We start from the raw sequence: 16,009 nt of genomic DNA, 5'->3' as shown, positions 1-16,009 counted from the left end.
CATTTCACCAACTTCATAAGCATCCGTGTGTGTCTCTGGGGGCGCAAGTACTTCCATACACTCTGTCCCCACGTGCAGATTCGTGTAACTAAAGCGAGAGACCTTGCTCTGTGAGCACAAAGGACTATCTCTGTCCTTCCTCGTTCGCTGAACCCCAGCCCTGTGCCTAACTCCTGGAGACCGCTGCTCTGTTCTCCACTTCTAGGACTTTGTCATTTTGAGAATGACAAAAATCCCTGGAGACTTTTTTTTAATTTAACTTTTAAAATGTAACGAATTACAGTAAATATGGACAGACAAAACCCACGTAAGCTCCCCCAGGGGGCCTTCAGTCACAGTGCTGTGCATAAAACGGGCCAGAGGCCACAACGTTTGAGATCGAGGCTTGACCTGCCAGACATCACACTGCTTCCCCAAAGGTGCCGGCCACCCCCTCTGATCACCTCGTGGGCAGAGATGTCCGCCTCTAGCAGCTGGTGCTTCTTCAGCAAGTTGTTCACAGAAGCCAGGTCTTTGCCGTAATCCTCAGATGCCAGAAGGGCCTCCACCTGGTGGCGAAACACAAAAGCGGGAAGAGGCTGCCGTGCGGTGCCCGGCACTGCAGGATGCACGCTGAGTGCTCGGGAAGACCCAGGACGCCGCTGTCTGGCCAGGCCTTTGGCCAGCTGCAGGCGTGTCAATCACTGGGTACTGTTGCTACAGCGACTCGGTCTGTACCAGCCGGTGCAGCCTGAGTCCTTCTCCCTCCCTGTCAATCAAATGCACACTCGAGAGCCCAGGACTGGAAACACTACAGCTGCAGGGTCATGGAGCCTTCACGGAGACACAGGGGCCAAGTGCGCAGCAATCCCACTTCGAGGAACCTCCCCCGGGGGAAGAACTGGCAGCAGGGACAAAGATTAATATGCAAAGGTGTTCAGCACAGATGTCCCACCGAAGAGCCGGGAACAGTGTGGGAATGATTAAGCTACGGCCCATCTGTGATGGACCCAGGCAGTTATTCCAACATTTCAGAAGGCTTTACAGTGACCTAGGACCGCACTCCCAACACGTACTAATGAGAAGTTCTGTCAGGAGCTCAACTAAATATAAAAATACAGCTACGTTAACGTTCAAGGAAATCCACGTAGATGAGAGACAGACGTTAAAAGTGGTCTCTAAAGGGGAGCCTGGGTGGCTCAGTCGGTTAAGCATCCGACTTCGGCTCAGGTCATGATCTCACGGTTCGTGGGTTCGAGTCCCACGTTGGGCTCTGTGCCGACAGCTAGCTCAGAGCCTGGAGCCAGTCTTCGGATTCTGTGTCTCTCTCTCTCTCTCTCTGCCCCTCCCCTGCTCATGCTGTCTCACTCTCTCTCTCAAAAATAAATAAAACATTAAAAAAAACTTTTTTTAAATTAAAAAAAAAAGTGGTCTCTAAAAATTTCTATTTCTTTACGCTTTCTCTACTCCCCAAATTTTCTACCCACTCTGACCTCCTCACTCAACTGCTACTTTGGTTTCCTCCTGGGCACAGACTCACCAGGGCTGCCAAACAGTCCACATCATCGCTATCTATCTGCACCCCCTCTGGAGAGGAGGGAGCTACAGCCTGGCTCCCGCCAAAACGAAGCTCTTCTTGACACATTCATTCCCTTTGCTAATAAATCCCTAAAATACACAACTCTTCTCTGATAATGAAGATTTCTATGAAAAGGGGCACTGGGAGAGCCCTGGGGCTCACCGGCCGGCCTGTTATCCCAAACGCCCAGAAACCCTTCAGGGGTGGGAAGGGACACCCGCCATTACCTCGGAGAGCCAGAAGTCAAAGTCCTTGATTCCAGTGTTGAAGTTCTGCTGCTTGTTGGCTTCTTTAAGTTTCTGGCTCTTTTCGGCTGACTTCTGCACCAGGAACTGCCACTGGTCAGCTAAGGCCGCCAGCCGGGCCTGGAGAAGGGAAAGGAAGGAGCCATGGGGGTCGCTGATCAACAGGGAGCAGCCGCCCCTCCTCCCACCGAGTGACACGCGGTGAGAGGGAACAGAAGCCCTCACGAGTGCCATCCTCCCAACGTCCCCCATCTGTATCACGCACAGCTCGGCTTATGCTCTTAGGACTGTATTTCAAAGTCATCGTCATGCTACTGTACCTTGACAGCATCCTCGCTGCCGGCACAGGCCCCGCGCTCGATGAGGGAGTTGCCCGTGTCGATGACGCCGCGGATCCGGTCGGCGTTGGCGTGTAGCTCCGCCTCGAAGGCCTGGTGCTTCTGGTGCTTGCTCTGAAACACCAGAAAGAACACCTTTCAAAACCAGCTCCTGCGAGGTCACGTCTTTTCAGGGATGAGGGACTGTCAGGAGGAAGGGAAAGTGGTAGGAAACTGAAAGAACTGGGGGCAAGTGGCAATGTTTCTAGTGACGGCGGATACCGAACTTACGACGTATCTCAGGGCTCAGTGTTGGGAGTTCGGCAGGTCTGCGCCAGGAGAGGAAACGAACCCACTCAGGAGTAGATGAACTGAGTCCGTTTTTAAACCAGCCAGACTGGCTATCTGGAGGGAAGTCCTAGATTATATCCCTTCGAACGTTCTATATGAAACAGCAACCGCCGACTGCAGTTTTTAATTTACTGGGAGATCAATTTCCCTCCACGGCTTTCTCCTTAGCGGACAGAGCATCTAACAGATAACACCCGTGTGGCCCACTCCTCCTGTAGGGCCGAGATCACTACACTGTCAGGCCGACCCTCCACTGACAGAGGAGAATCTACAGCTGCTTGGCCTTGGCTTTGCTGCCTTCTCATGCTGACGTTAATCAAAACTTGTGAATACGGTCAATACCCAAGCTTGACAGTAGCTAGCAACTTCCTTCTGCCAGGCAAGGAGAGGGTGGGGGAGCCACTGGCTCCTGGTGCTGGGGCTGGAAGGCATGATCAAGAACGCACAAAGAAGGGCACCTGGGCGGCTCAGTCGGTTAAGCGTCTGACTCTAGGTCTCGGCTCAGGTCACGATCTCATGGCTTATGAGATGGAGCCCTGTGTCAGGATTCTGTTTCTCCTCTCGCTCTGCCACTCCCCCGACCCCCCGCCTCAAAGTAAATACATAAATTAAAAAAAAAAATCCACAAAGAAACAAGGTCTAGGAAACACCACAAGGAACAGCGCAAGGACACAGCTGTGGCACAATTCTGGGTGAGAAGGGAGGGTCCAGGAAGAGTATTATTTGGGGGGAAAAAAAAACTAAAAGACAAAAAAACTAGCACGGTTGGGGAAGGATTCTGCATTGAATGTTTCATTTCAGGGGCAGGAAACTGTCAAGCATGGAGCTGCCCGGGGGGGCAACGTGGCACTCACGTCGAGGTGGCGCCTTCACGCACGCCGGTGCCTGAACCTCGGCTGAGCCCCGGAAGGGTCCAATCCCACCTGACCCCCGTCCAAGCCCCCGCTTCTGTTTCTCGCTCTCTTCACTCCTCAAACCCCACCTGTTCTCTTTCTTCCTTGTTTCCATCTGTTTAAAGCGATATCTGAGCTACATTTTGACTGAAAATCCCCTTCCCTAACCCCCTGAGTGATGATGTCCCGCCTTCTTCCTTAACCCCTCAGCCCCGGTCCCAGTTAGATTTGGAAGCAGACCATCTGCTTCTATGTGGTTCTTTAACGGTCCCTCTCCAGGGACCGGCCCCACCGGATGGCAGTCTGGGTGCGTCAGAAAACGCACCGCGCTACACTGCCTGCCCTTGGCTTCCACGAACCGTTGAGCGCGAGTCTACACAAAGCTGATTATCTAATTTTTTTTTTTTTTAAAGAAGTGCCCCCGGAAAGACAGCAGTTAACTACTGCCCCCAAATCAAACATTGCACAGAACTTGCCTCAGTGACACATGGGGAGAGGGGAGGAGGCGCAGGGTGGCAGGCTCATTAGGACAGAGAAAGCCACTTCCCACAGGGATGCCTGATGGTGTGATGGATCATTAGAAATGAGAAGCACGGGTGAGGAGACACGAGCTGACTGCGTGTGGCCACAACAAGGATCTATGCAGAAGGACAAACACTGGAGCGCGTTTCACTAAAAGTCGTTTAAAAAATTAAAAACTTACCAGCAGCTTGGAAAGCTACAAAAATAGATTAAGACAAGAGTTGAGTGCACTGAGGTGAGCGCGCGTCTCAGCCCTTAAACAGCAGTTCGTTTTGCTGTCCTACTCCCCCTGGGAAGGGCCGCCGCTCGGGGCAAACAGAGGGGACCGCGCAGACTTTGCAGGGCGGACGCGGCTCCCGCGGGGCCAGAGGAGGCAAGCCCGGTCTCGAGCCTGACCGCCCGGTGACCCTCCTCCGCTGGTTCGGCTTCGCAGAGGAGTCTTCCCCGGCTCCAGCCCAGACGCAAGCAGCCGGTCTTCAGGCACAGCCTCCTCTTCCAGACGCCACCCCTAACAGCCTGCCCCGCTCGCTACCCCGGGCGCCCCCTTGGGGATGAGCGGCCACTGGCATCTGCTCACCTGGATGTTGGTGGGGTCCTTGTAGGACTCATCACTCGCCGTCTGCAGTTTCTCGCTGATCCAAGCCTCGATCTCATCCACGTCCCGGCTGAACTGCTGGAGCGTCTGCGATTCTCCAAGCTTTGATCTCTTCTCAATCATCTGGGCTTTTAGGCGTCGCCACCTGAAGTGAAACCGAGCCCAAAGGTGAGCGTCCCTCAGAACAGGACAGGCCGGGAGGCCGGTCAGCACCACGCAACACCCACCTGTCCAAAACCTCGTTGCGTCGACTGGCGATGTCACCCTTGGCGTAGTGGCCGGCGGCGATGAGCTGGTCAGCAAAGGACTGGAGGGCGGCGATCTTCTCTTCCTGGCGGCAAACAAAGGCGGGAGGTCAAGGTGGGTGGGACGGCCCAGCCTGGCCCGGCCCGCAGGTCTTATAAAGAGAATGGTTATTCTTGGGTGACTGGGAACTAGCTGGTGGCAGGATCAGAATACACTGACACTTTAGAAGGAGAGTAAAAGGCTACAAGAAAGCTTGATTTCGACCACTACGAGAGTGGAGTTTAACTCAAGAAGACTCCAGGTCACACTGGGGACGGGAGCTATGACACCAGGCACTGTCACACACACAATCAAGCTCATGGGAAAAGGGCGTCAGATTTCAACAAGATGATTTTATAAATCAAAAAGGTTCCCATCTTCCTGAGGTGTTTCTGTTCACACACTCTTTCCTTACCCACACGTTTTTCTCTGCTTTAATTTCTTAAATAAATTTAAGAAATTTCTTAAAGAAGAAAAATTTCTTCTCTGTGGCGTCCCCGGTAAAACCTCAGAAATACCAGATTTTATATACAGAAGCTTTTTTTCTTTTAATTTCTCAGAGAGAGAGAGAGTGAGAGAGCGAGCGAGCACGAGCAGGGGAGGATCAGAGAGAGAGAGAGAGGGAGACACAGAATCCGAAGCAGGCTCCAGGCTCTGAGTTGTCAGCACAGAGCCCAATGTGGGGCTCGAACCCACGAACCATGAGATCATGACCTGAGCCGAAGTTGGATGCTCAACCGACTGAGCCACCCTGGCGCCCCTATACAGAAGCTTTAAACACCATTTTCTATGTGTCATTTTCCCTGGACCGTACAGATATTTGCTGCAGGTGTAAAGGGCACTGTTTTTCCTTTGTATGCTCAATACTCAGTATCAAGTCCTTCAATTTAAGGGAGCATCCCAAACTCTGACTCACGCAGGTCAGTGACTAGTTTTTATTCTAGTCATTATCACAGAAAGGAGAGTAAGCCAACACAGGGAGACGTCCGTCTGGAAAAACCCACATTCAGACCTGAAGGCACAAAGGGCTCACCTGGACGTTAATTGCTTTGTCAAAGTCCTCGTGTTTCTTGATCAGAGCCTCCACGCTGTCCAGCGAGTCCCCCTTGTCCTCAGTATTCAAGAAGGCCTCGCGGGCAGCCATCCAGTTCTCCGCTTGCTCGCAGTCCCGGTGAAACAGCTACAGGAGGGGAGGCGGGGGGAAGATGGGGCCTCTGGCAGCGAGACTCCGGCCAGAAAGCCCGCGGCCGGCAGGAAGCGACGGCCCTCGCGCGTACCTGCAGTTCAAGGCACTGATCCAACATCATCCTGCGCTGGGCCCAGGCCTTCTCCAGACCCGCACGCTCCCGGTCGAGAATATCTAGCTTCTCCTTGACCTCCGGGCTGGCATAGTGCCCGTGGGCCAACAGCTGCTGCCCAAACTGCTCAAATGCCTGGAAAGTGCCAGCCCTGGCATCAATTTCCGTTCGGTGCTCCTGCCAAGAGGAGGGAAGGGGTTAGATAACGGACTCTAGACACCCACTGTCATGTCAACCGCCGGCTCGCGGCAGAAGGTGGAGCGGGTGGCAGAGCCCCGCAGTGCCACCTCCTCTCTGCTGCTCGGCTGGCAGGTCCCCCTACCTGGTGTCGCTCCAGCAAGGCTTCAGCCCCCGTGACATCCTTGGCCAGCTCGTCGGAGGACACCAACCCTCGTATTCCATTGATCCAAGACATGAGGTCCCTGGCAAGCAGACCCAGAGAAGCAGCTCTTGTGTTACCTGGCAAGTAGGCTTCTGCCCAGGGAAAAGAACTACACCATCCTGGTCTCAGAACGTTATTCGGGGTTAACCAGTTAACCTACTGCATGATTGTTCACAGTTAACTCATTATCTACTAACTACTCAATCTACTGAAAGGTTAACTAGTTGATTTACATCTCTGGGCAAAATATTTCACAGCCTTTTGTTCATCTTACTGAGATGTTAAGAAAAATTGAAAAAGAAAAAAAAAAAAACTCAAGCATCTCTCAGAAGACCATGAACCAAGTTTGTAACCCAAGTCTTCCGTTTCTCAGAGGAACTGGCTCTAAGAGACAACAGCTAGGGTTCCGTTTCCCATGGCTTCAGATGAAGTCACTTTTTTTCGAGCCCATGGCACTCCTGGGCCTACGCATGTGCTGAACCCAGCTCCTCACTGATGTCCGCACACGAGGGCGCAAAAAATCAACGTGTAAGGTCACAGGTCCTATGTTTCCTTCCATAAAATACACCCACAAGAGGCAAAACCACAGAGATGGAAGGCAGACTCGACGAGGAGAGGGGGATGGGCAGCCATTCCTCAAGGGGTTCCGGGTATTCTTCTGGGGCAGCGAAAAGTTTCAGAAGTACAGAAAGGTCGTCGTCGTAAAATGCAGCAAACACACTAATTGCCAATGAACTATATACACTTCAGAATACCTAACTATATGGGGGTGCCTGAGGGGCTCAGGTCAGGGTCTCATGGTTCATGGATTCCAGCCCCGCATTGGGCTTACTGCTATCAGCTCAGAGCCTGGAACCTTCTTTGGATCCTCTGTACCCCCCTCTCTATCCCTCCCCCATCAGCACATGGTCTCTCCCCATCACCTTTTAATTTTTTTTTTTATGTTTTATTTATTTCTGAGAGAGAGAGAGAGACAGCATGAGCAGGGGAGGGTCAGAGAGAGAGGGAGTCACAGACTGAAACAGGCTCCAGGCTCTGAGCTGTCAGCACAGAGCCCGACGCGGGGCTCGAACCCACGAACCGTGAGATCATGACCTGAGCCGAAGTCAGACACTTAACCACTTGAGCCACCCAGGCGCCCCTCCCCTTCTCTTTTAAAAATAAGCATTAAAAAAGTAACCGTTATGTTATGTGACTTTTACCTCAAAACGGGAAAATAAAATAAAAAAACAAAAAAAAAACCTAACTGCGACCTCCTGCTAGAGACCTGCCGGTCCACTCCTATCCCTACAGAGGAAATGCCTGGATAAAACACACATGTACACACACACACACACACACACGTGCAAGACCCCGGTTGGCACAAAGCATGCCACAAAGAAGTGCCTGTCCTGAATGGGTCCCAAGGACCAAGTCACAGATCACCCACAGGGGAGCGCTACGTAGCCTTGAAAAAGACTGAGGTCCCAGGTCCCAGGACATTCTACCAGACAAGTGGTTTGGACTCTTCAGCACCGTCAGGGTCATGAAAGACCGCGCAGAGGAATACTGTTCTAGATTAAGGAGACCACACAATCGTGGCAACAGTAATTCTCAACTGGATCCTGGACCAAAAAGTAAGCCCTGGCTACCGAACACACACTTGAGAAACTGGACATGGGCTGGATACAACGCCGCCGGGCCGGGTGAGGCCGTGGGGTGGGGGCGGGGGTAGGGGACCTGTAACACTCGGGTATTTGGTGAGTAGGAAACCTTGGTTTGCAGGAGACACGTGACCAAGTACTTAAAGGTAAAGGGCCACAAATCTGCAACCGACTTTCAGGTAGGTCAGCAAGACAGAAGGAGGAGTTTAGAGGTTAAGCCAATGGCCTAAGCACTTCACTGGTGACTACAGGTGACGGTGTCCCCTGTGTTCACTGCTTCCTTCTGTTTCTCTCCAACCTTGAAATTTCTCTGAATGAAACGAGTGGATGACACTCAGGCACGTCTCTGGCACATGAAAGACTCCTCTAAGGAAGAAAGAGAAGAGCGTCTGGTGGGAAATGGGGGGAGACGGCGCATAGGCTTCTCCGCTCCGTACCGGAAGTCACTGAGGAAGCGCTGCAGGTCATGGGAGTCACCCAGCTTGGCCTTGCGCTGGTCCGCGCGCTTTCCCAGGCTGCCCCACGCCTGGTCCAGCTCGGTGCACTTTTCCTGCAGGTCCTCGGCCGACTCGGGGTGGGACTGGATCAGGCGCTCCGCTGTCTCCCCCAGGGAGTTGACCTGTGGGAGCAGGGCGGCGGGTCGGCAAGTGAGGGAGCCGTGCTCCGCCCGGCAGCAGCTGCGCTCCGCCTGGAGCCAGGACGTCAGAGGGCACCGCCACCGCTCACCTTGTCGCCAAGGGCCGCCAGATCCCGCTCAAAGCCCTCGTGCTTACGCTGCAGGGCCTGGACGCTGGCCAGGTCGTGGCCGTAATTGTCAGTGTTGAGAGCCTGATTCTTCTCTTCAATCCACTCTTTGGTTTCGTCGGCATCTCTGAGGGGAGACACACAGGAGGTTAACGACCTATGAGCGCGGCTGCCCTGAGTACGGGGCGAGACAAGAAACGGATTCAGCTGTGGCACCTGTACACCGGTCAGCGGCTGCCACGAAAACCTCGAACAGAGCAGAAGAACACACGCTCATTCGCTCACTCACTGTCTGCCGAGCACGCTACCCCATGACCCGTGTCCCAGACGCCAGAGCCCAGACGTCAACCAGATCCAAGTCAGCGAGCTCAGGCCTGCCGAGGTCAGCACGCCCCCGGCCCCGCGCCGCCCGTACCTGTGGAACCGCTGCACCTCGTGGGCGCTGCCCAGCAGCTGGCTGCGCTCCTCGGCCAGCTGCTGCAGGGACCGCCACCGCTCGTTCAGCTCCTGCAGGAAGACACGGTCAGCCGGGCCGCCCCTCCTCCGCGGGCCCGAGCCAGGCTCAGCCCCGGGGCAGACAACTAAGCGCCGGGGCCCAGCGTGCAAGGAAAGGCTGGCACCCAGACCGCCTCCCACCTCTGACCTTCCTGGCTAAGTCCAGACACTACGGCACAGCCCGGAAGGGAAGGACCTCGGCAACGTCAGCCGCGTTGGACAGCGAGAACGCTGTGAGCACCTGGCCTGGAATCCCCGCTGAGGCTGCAGAGATGCGGCCACTCAACCTCCCTCGCGTCTCCTGGCCCAGTGCCTGCCACGGAGCAACTGCTTCATGAGCAACGAAGCCCACTAACCCCGGGCACCGAGGCCAGCTGCAGCCCAGGCCACGGCAGGCCGAGCGGTGCAGGAGTGTGCGGGGCCTGGCGCTGGAAGGTACCAAACACCATGGGGACCAGAAAGGGGCCAAATGTCTCCTGTGAGGAAGCAAGGGAGGCATCTCCGCCTTCTGGACACTGTCCTTTATGCAGCCCCTGGCCCCCCTACCACCACTGAAGGAAAGGCCAATTTTCCCATTAAAACCTAGCAAGTTCTTGACCGGGAAAGCCGACCACGCTGCCCTGCTGCGTGAGGAGTGGACATTTGTCCAGGACACACTGGGTCCCAGAGGAGTGACGAGTGCAACAGCAGTAGTCAGGAGAAGGAAAACAGCGAAGGGAAGCGGGAGCCGAGGGGGCTGGCTGTGCTCTCTTACCTTGATGGAATTAAAGGTGGCCACGGTGTGAACCATCAGGCGAGCAGACTATGGAGGGGAGGGAAGCAGAAGAGCAACACTAATCAAGTGTCCACCAATTAAGAGACTATTTTGAGAAGCGCCATTAGGTCCCAATTGTCCACAAAAATTATCTTAAAGGGACACTGTCAAAATTCCGAGCAGCCAGTGGAAAGGCACGAAGCACCCAAGTGCACGATGTGATTAAAGTCACTTGCTGAAGAGTCAAGACAGAGTGCTGCCGGCCGCCATTAAAACAGCAGGCTGGCGTGGGGCAGGGCGTGGGCAGGCTTCATCAGTGGAGCCTGAGACTCAGGACTGTGAGTTCGAGCCCCACGTTGGGAGTAGAGATTAGTCAAAAATAAAAACCAAACGCCAGCTGGCTGGACAGAAAAAAGAGCTCAAAAACTAAGTATTCATGTCTCCTTCCGGTTCATGCTACAGAACAGTCCGGAAAACACCCAATTTAACAAACGCTGGCAGCGGAGACTGAATAAATATACCAAGAACTTCATAGCTCTTCTTGGATTCTGGGCTCCTGTTCTTTTCAACAGTGTCCCCTCTGAACAAAGGGCAACAACCTTACCAAACTCAAACAGAACAAAACACTGAATTAACTTTCTTCTCATCAAGGGAATCAGATGCCCGTTGGGACCTCCGAGCCCACCTACTTTAGTCTGAAAGAAACGCCCCGTTACAATGCCTGTAATCTTCAAATATGCTGGGAGGAGGACGGACCAGACCAGACAGAGAGGCAGGCTCGTCAGGCTCCTTGGGTGTTCCTGGGACACACCCAAGTGACACTTCCAACCAGTGTGGGCGTGTACAGGGGTCAGAAAACACGGTATCTCCAATCCTTTTCAGAAACGGAAGGATTTTCTGGTTATTTTTGTAATTTTTAGGTGGCCTCGGTATTTATAAGGGCATCTGAAACCTGCTTCTGTAAAAAATACCCTTTACCAGAAAAACTGCCAAGAGGCTAGACAGGTAAGGGTGTTGCCCGTTCACATCACCAATGATCATATGTTGCTACAGAAGAACAATTAAGGTTGAGATAAGGGAAGAACGCTGAATCAAGGGGAAAAGGCCTGCTCCCCGCAATGTGGAGCCTTTTTGACGAGCAGAACGATCAGGGCCAGGAGGCGTGAGGAGGCCAGAAGCAAGAGACCCTGGTCAAGCACCCTCCCTGCGTCTGGGGGGAACAGTGGTTGCTGTGGTTGGCATATCTTTTTGTTTGTCCTTTCACAATTCTCTGCGACATCTGGTATCTTCCAAGAAGCATTCCACAGACCACTGGGGCAAGTGGCCAGGCAGACAGACGTTAATGTCCTTGTTCCTGCTCTGGCCTTCAGGACTGCAATCCTGTGGGCGGGGCCACACCTAACTATACAGGGCCACATCTACAAAGTTTATTCTGGCAGCGACGTGGGTCATAAATGCCATCATACTGAGCTTTTCCATGTAACACCTTGCTCCCTCTAGGTTAAGGGTCACATTTTTAAATTAAAAAAAAAAAAAAAAGTTTATTNGCCCGCGCGCGCACACACACACACACACACACACACACGAATGGGGGAGGGGCAGAGAGAGAGAGAGGGAGACAGAGTCTGAAGCAGGCCCCATGCTCTGCACAGCTCTGCATTGTCAGCAGAGACTGATGTGGGGGTCGAACTCATGAGCCACGAGATCATGACTTGAGCCGAAGTCAGATGCTTAGCCGACTGAGCCACCCAGGCGCCCCAAGGATCACATTCAAGACCTGACAGAGTCAAAGAATATAGTGCCAGGGTCAAAAAGAAACCACCCCAAACAAGTCCAGAAATGATCAAAGACTCCCTAAATACTCAGAAACAGACCCACCGGAAAAACACATAAAGCATCTCTGTTCCTGAAAACCTTAGGAAACGATCATTTGCAAAGAGTTCTCACCTTCCACGGGGATGCGGTCTTAGAATCCGTTTCATCCTATTCAGAGGAGGAAGCAGAGTTAGGCAGCCGTACAGTGCAGCAGGAAATGACGTGCCCCACCCTGTGCCGCCAGAGGCGGGGGTCCCCAGAGCCATCACCCAGGCCGGCATCCCCTCCGGGATCCGTAACTTATTGTGGCTCATAGCACGCCACAAGGCCACTTGAAGGAAACGAAGCAACAAAGAAGAGAGGAAAATTCTAGGTGTTTATGGAGTGGACAGAAATGAAGAGAATGAGGAAACTTAATAAGAAATCCACCAACTTCCCTCTGTGTCCTACTCATAGGAGTTCCTGAAAAAAGATAATAAACCAACCCGAACAATTGTTGTGGAAAAAGTTTTAGAAAACTGAGGAGTCAGTTTTAAATAAATAAATCATTTTCATCTCTTTTGAAGAAAGAAATAGAAACCAACTTCCATTCCCTTCCCACAGTTTTACACACAGAAGGCATCTCTGAGGTTCAGGGACAGAACCCCATCACGATCACGCTCCGCAAGGACTCACCCTGGGCATCATGCCATACACCTCCTACAAGGAGAGAAGGAAATGATTGTCACATCCGGACGCGGGGAGAGAATTATAAAAAAGACACGAGATGTCCAGAGGAACTTCTTAAGAGTCTAACAGACCGTGTTTGTATGTAAAACCTTTTTCTTAGGAAATGGGCAACTTTACCATTAAGGGCTACGTGAGCAGTAAATGACCTTCACAATGTTAAATGGGTGTTCGGGGAAGACAGGAGCTACTTTTCCCCACTGTATGAAGGCAAACAAGTTGGTTTAGGGGGACAGAGGGGACCCGACCACACCCTGGCCCCACCTCTGTGCTGTAGGACATTGCTAGGAAGGGACCAGCTTCCTGCTGGTAACGAGCCGCCCCCAACCCCCTCCCCCGCGCCACACCCAGACACTTACCTGCTGCTGTGCGGCCTGCACCTCCTCTGCCATCAGACCTTCTGACTCCAGGTCTTCAGCCACCTTGTTAATGTCCTTCAGCCGTGACTCATTGGCCTTCAGGTCCTTTAAAGCCAAAGCATGATAACTAAGACTCAGCAAGTAATTCAAAAGAGAAGGCGGGTGAAAGATGTTCATAAGCTATGGTTCGACCCTACAAATTTCTGGTCAACAGGTATCCCATGAGCTAGTGCTTCTATTACTTGGGCAGTCACCCAAATCCGGAAATTCTGTCACTATCAAGGAAGCAAGAAAATAATAAGGGACTGGGAATAGTCAGTCTCAAATTTGCTAAATTAACTGTAGGTCATAAACCATTATTCTGTCTGAATGGAAATCTTTTACTTTTTTTTTTTTTAAAGTTTATTTATTTTGAGAGACAGTGCGAGTCAGGGGAGGGACAGAGGGATGGGGGGGGGGTGGAGAAAGACAGAATCCCAAATAGGCTCTGTGGTGTCAGCACAAAGCTTTATGTGAGCCTGGGACTCCCAAACCTTAAGATCGTGACCTGAGNTATCCTGTTTTTACCTTTCTTTGGAGGTGAGGATGTGTTTTTATTTATTTGGGTGGGTGGGTGGGTGTGGGTGTGTAAGCAGGGGAGGGGCAGAGGGAGAAAGAAAGAGAATCCCAAGCAAGCTCCATGATGTCAGTTCACAGCCCAACTCAGGTCTCAAATCTCATGAAGTGTGAAATCATGATCTGAGTCAAAATCAAGAATCAGACACTTAACCAACTGAACTACCCAGGTGCCCTGAGGGGATGTGTTTTTTAAAATGTGATGGGACACCTGGGTGGCTCAATCAGCCAAGCATTTGATTTCAGCTCAGATCACAATCTCCCATCCATGGGTTCAAGCCCCACATTGGGCTCTGTGCTGACAGCTCACAGACCGGAGCCTGCTTCAGACTCTGGGTCTCCCTCTCTCTCTCTGTGCCTTCCCTGCTCACTCTACGTCTCTCAAAAACATTTAGAAACGTTAAAAAAAATTTTTTTAATGTGATGAAATTCTGATGCCAGCCTCTGTGGGAGAAAAAGCCCCTTACCCACATGATCTGGTTCTATGACTATTAAACTGAGGAATGGATACACAAAATGCAGTTTACACACAACAATGGAAAGCCCTAGAAAGCCCTGGAGTCCTGATACACGCTACAAAAATGAGTCTGGGGGGCATCTGGGTGGCTCAGTTGGTTAAGTGTCTGACTTCAGCTCAGGTCATGATCTCAGATTGTGGGTTTGAGCCCCGCATTGGGTTCTGTGCTGACAGCTCAGAGCCTGAAGCCGGTTTCAGATTCTGTGTCTCCCTCTCTCTCTGCCCCTCCCCCACTCACGCTCTCTCTCTCAAAAAATAAACATTAAAAAAATATTAATCTGGAAAAACATTATACACAGTGAGAGCAGTCAGTCGGCACAAGTCAACATAACATAGGATTCCATTTATACGAAGTGTCCAGAGTATGTAAATCCAGGGACAAAAAGCAGACTGCTTGCTGCCACAGGCTGGGGTCATGGGCAAGGCCACTGGGGTGGGTGAGCAGTGTCCTTCTGGAGTTGAGAAAGTGACAGTCACACAGCACCACGGTGTGCTACGTGCTTTGGAACGGTACTCTTTAAAATGGTCACCTGCATGTTATTTGAATTTTACCCCAATTAAAAAAATACTTCTACGTGTTTTGGTATTTTACATCCAAAAAAAATTCTTAAAGCCAAAAGAGAACACTGCACGTGCCCCCCTGAAACTGTGAAGGCTTCGCGTCATTCAGAGAGGGCCCCACACAGCCCGGGGGGTCAACCTGCGCCAGGCTCGTTCAGGAAACTGCAGTCACAGGTGCAGAGAGCCGAGTCTCCGGACGACCTTCCGGCTCAGCTGCAGCCCCTCCCGTACCTTCTGGAAATCGTCGAACTTCTTCTGCAGCACTTCGACCTGCTCCAAGTCGGCGCCCACCTCCTCGCTGGTCAGCGCCGCCTCCTTCTCGTTGATCCACTGCTGCAGCTCGTTGGCCTCGCGGAACAGCATGAAGCGCTTGCAGCTCTTCTCCAGCATGCCCTTGCGCTTCTCGCCCAGCTCCAGCAGAGAGTGGTACCTGAGGTCGTCGGGGAGGGGGACAAGAGGGGGCAAGGCGGCCAGTCAGCTTCCCCCGGAGGCTAACCAGAGGCCACATCACCGGGCGTCTCCGAGATGAGGGTCTGAGGCCATGAGTTTATAATGACGGTGCCCAGGTGACAAGGCGTCAGGACACAGGGGAGGGTGAAGCCCCCGAGGCCCCGCGCTACAGCCTCAGGGATGAGCGCTCGCCACGCTGTTCACCGCGCGGCGGCTCGAACAGCCCGGCACACTCATCCCCGGGCCAACGTCACGACCACGAATGACTGGAACCAAGCGTCTAGCACGGCAACACGGGGTCATGCGAGCAGAGCTGAGAGACGAGATGAGTGTGCTGAGCACCATGAATGCGGGGCTCCTGCTCCGCTCCAACTCTGAGCAGCCCCAGGCGGCGGGGGAAGGGACACCGAACTTCAAAACAGCCACGCGCGAGACCTTAGCCTCTCCGAGCGGTGGGCCATTTCTAGAGCGGTAGCTCTATTTCTTGAAAAGTTTTGGCCACTTCGGAAGGAAAATTAGGTCAAGTACAGGGTATCTGTACCACACTGACAGGTGAGGACTTCTAAGAATCGAAGAAGGCTCGAAGCCTTGCGAGCAAAAACACGAAACGCTGAACTGCTTACTACCTTCGGAGACGTGCAAATGACAAACTTCACAGAACTAAGTTAAAGCTTAAAGAAGAGCTACCATCACCATCAAACCTACGCGGCTCACGGTGGGAGAAAAAAGCAACGAGCTACCAAGAATGAGAGCACCTCAAAGGGAGGAATTCGTGCCCTCCCCACCAGGGGACGCCCCGCAACCGGCCTTCGGGCTTGCTGCTGACAGCTGCTGCTCCGCCACCGAAGCCAGCGAGGGGGGACCGACACCACTCTGAGCACACG

At 52.8% G+C, this 16,009-nt stretch overlaps 1 protein-coding gene across 4 annotated transcripts in view; it reads right to left on the bottom strand.

Moving 5' to 3' along the window:
* Positions 1–16,009, bottom strand: part of SPTAN1 (spectrin alpha, non-erythrocytic 1) — a 50,507-nt gene that overhangs the window by 14,140 nt on the left and 20,358 nt on the right. For 2 of the 4 annotated variants that reach the window (XM_077768342.1, XM_077768344.1), the window contains 17 exons: positions 14,907–15,105; positions 12,983–13,087; positions 12,573–12,596; positions 12,030–12,065; positions 10,083–10,130; positions 9,249–9,340; positions 8,816–8,960; positions 8,527–8,708; positions 6,387–6,486; positions 6,044–6,241; positions 5,800–5,946; positions 4,709–4,812; positions 4,464–4,626; positions 4,068–4,082; positions 2,124–2,255; positions 1,786–1,923; positions 444–548 (listed from right to left, as the gene is read on the bottom strand). In XM_077768342.1, the coding sequence (XP_077624468.1) occupies positions 444–548; positions 1,786–1,923; positions 2,124–2,255; positions 4,068–4,082; positions 4,464–4,626; positions 4,709–4,812; positions 5,800–5,946; positions 6,044–6,241; positions 6,387–6,486; positions 8,527–8,708; positions 8,816–8,960; positions 9,249–9,340; positions 10,083–10,130; positions 12,030–12,065; positions 12,573–12,596; positions 12,983–13,087; positions 14,907–15,105 (1,933 nt within the window). The remainder of the gene's footprint in view (positions 1–443; positions 549–1,785; positions 1,924–2,123; positions 2,256–4,067; positions 4,083–4,463; positions 4,627–4,708; positions 4,813–5,799; positions 5,947–6,043; positions 6,242–6,386; positions 6,487–8,526; positions 8,709–8,815; positions 8,961–9,248; positions 9,341–10,082; positions 10,131–12,029; positions 12,066–12,572; positions 12,597–12,982; positions 13,088–14,906; positions 15,106–16,009) is intronic. The other 2 variants (XM_077768343.1, XM_077768345.1) reach the window with 1 other exon arrangement.

Source organism: Crocuta crocuta, unplaced genomic scaffold (genome assembly GCF_008692635.1).
Source record: "Crocuta crocuta isolate KB4526 unplaced genomic scaffold, BGI_CrCroc_1.0 scaffold35, whole genome shotgun sequence".
In the NCBI taxonomy this organism is placed as follows: Eukaryota; Metazoa; Chordata; class Mammalia; order Carnivora; family Hyaenidae; genus Crocuta; species Crocuta crocuta.
This window is presented reverse-complemented; position numbering and strand designations above follow the sequence as displayed.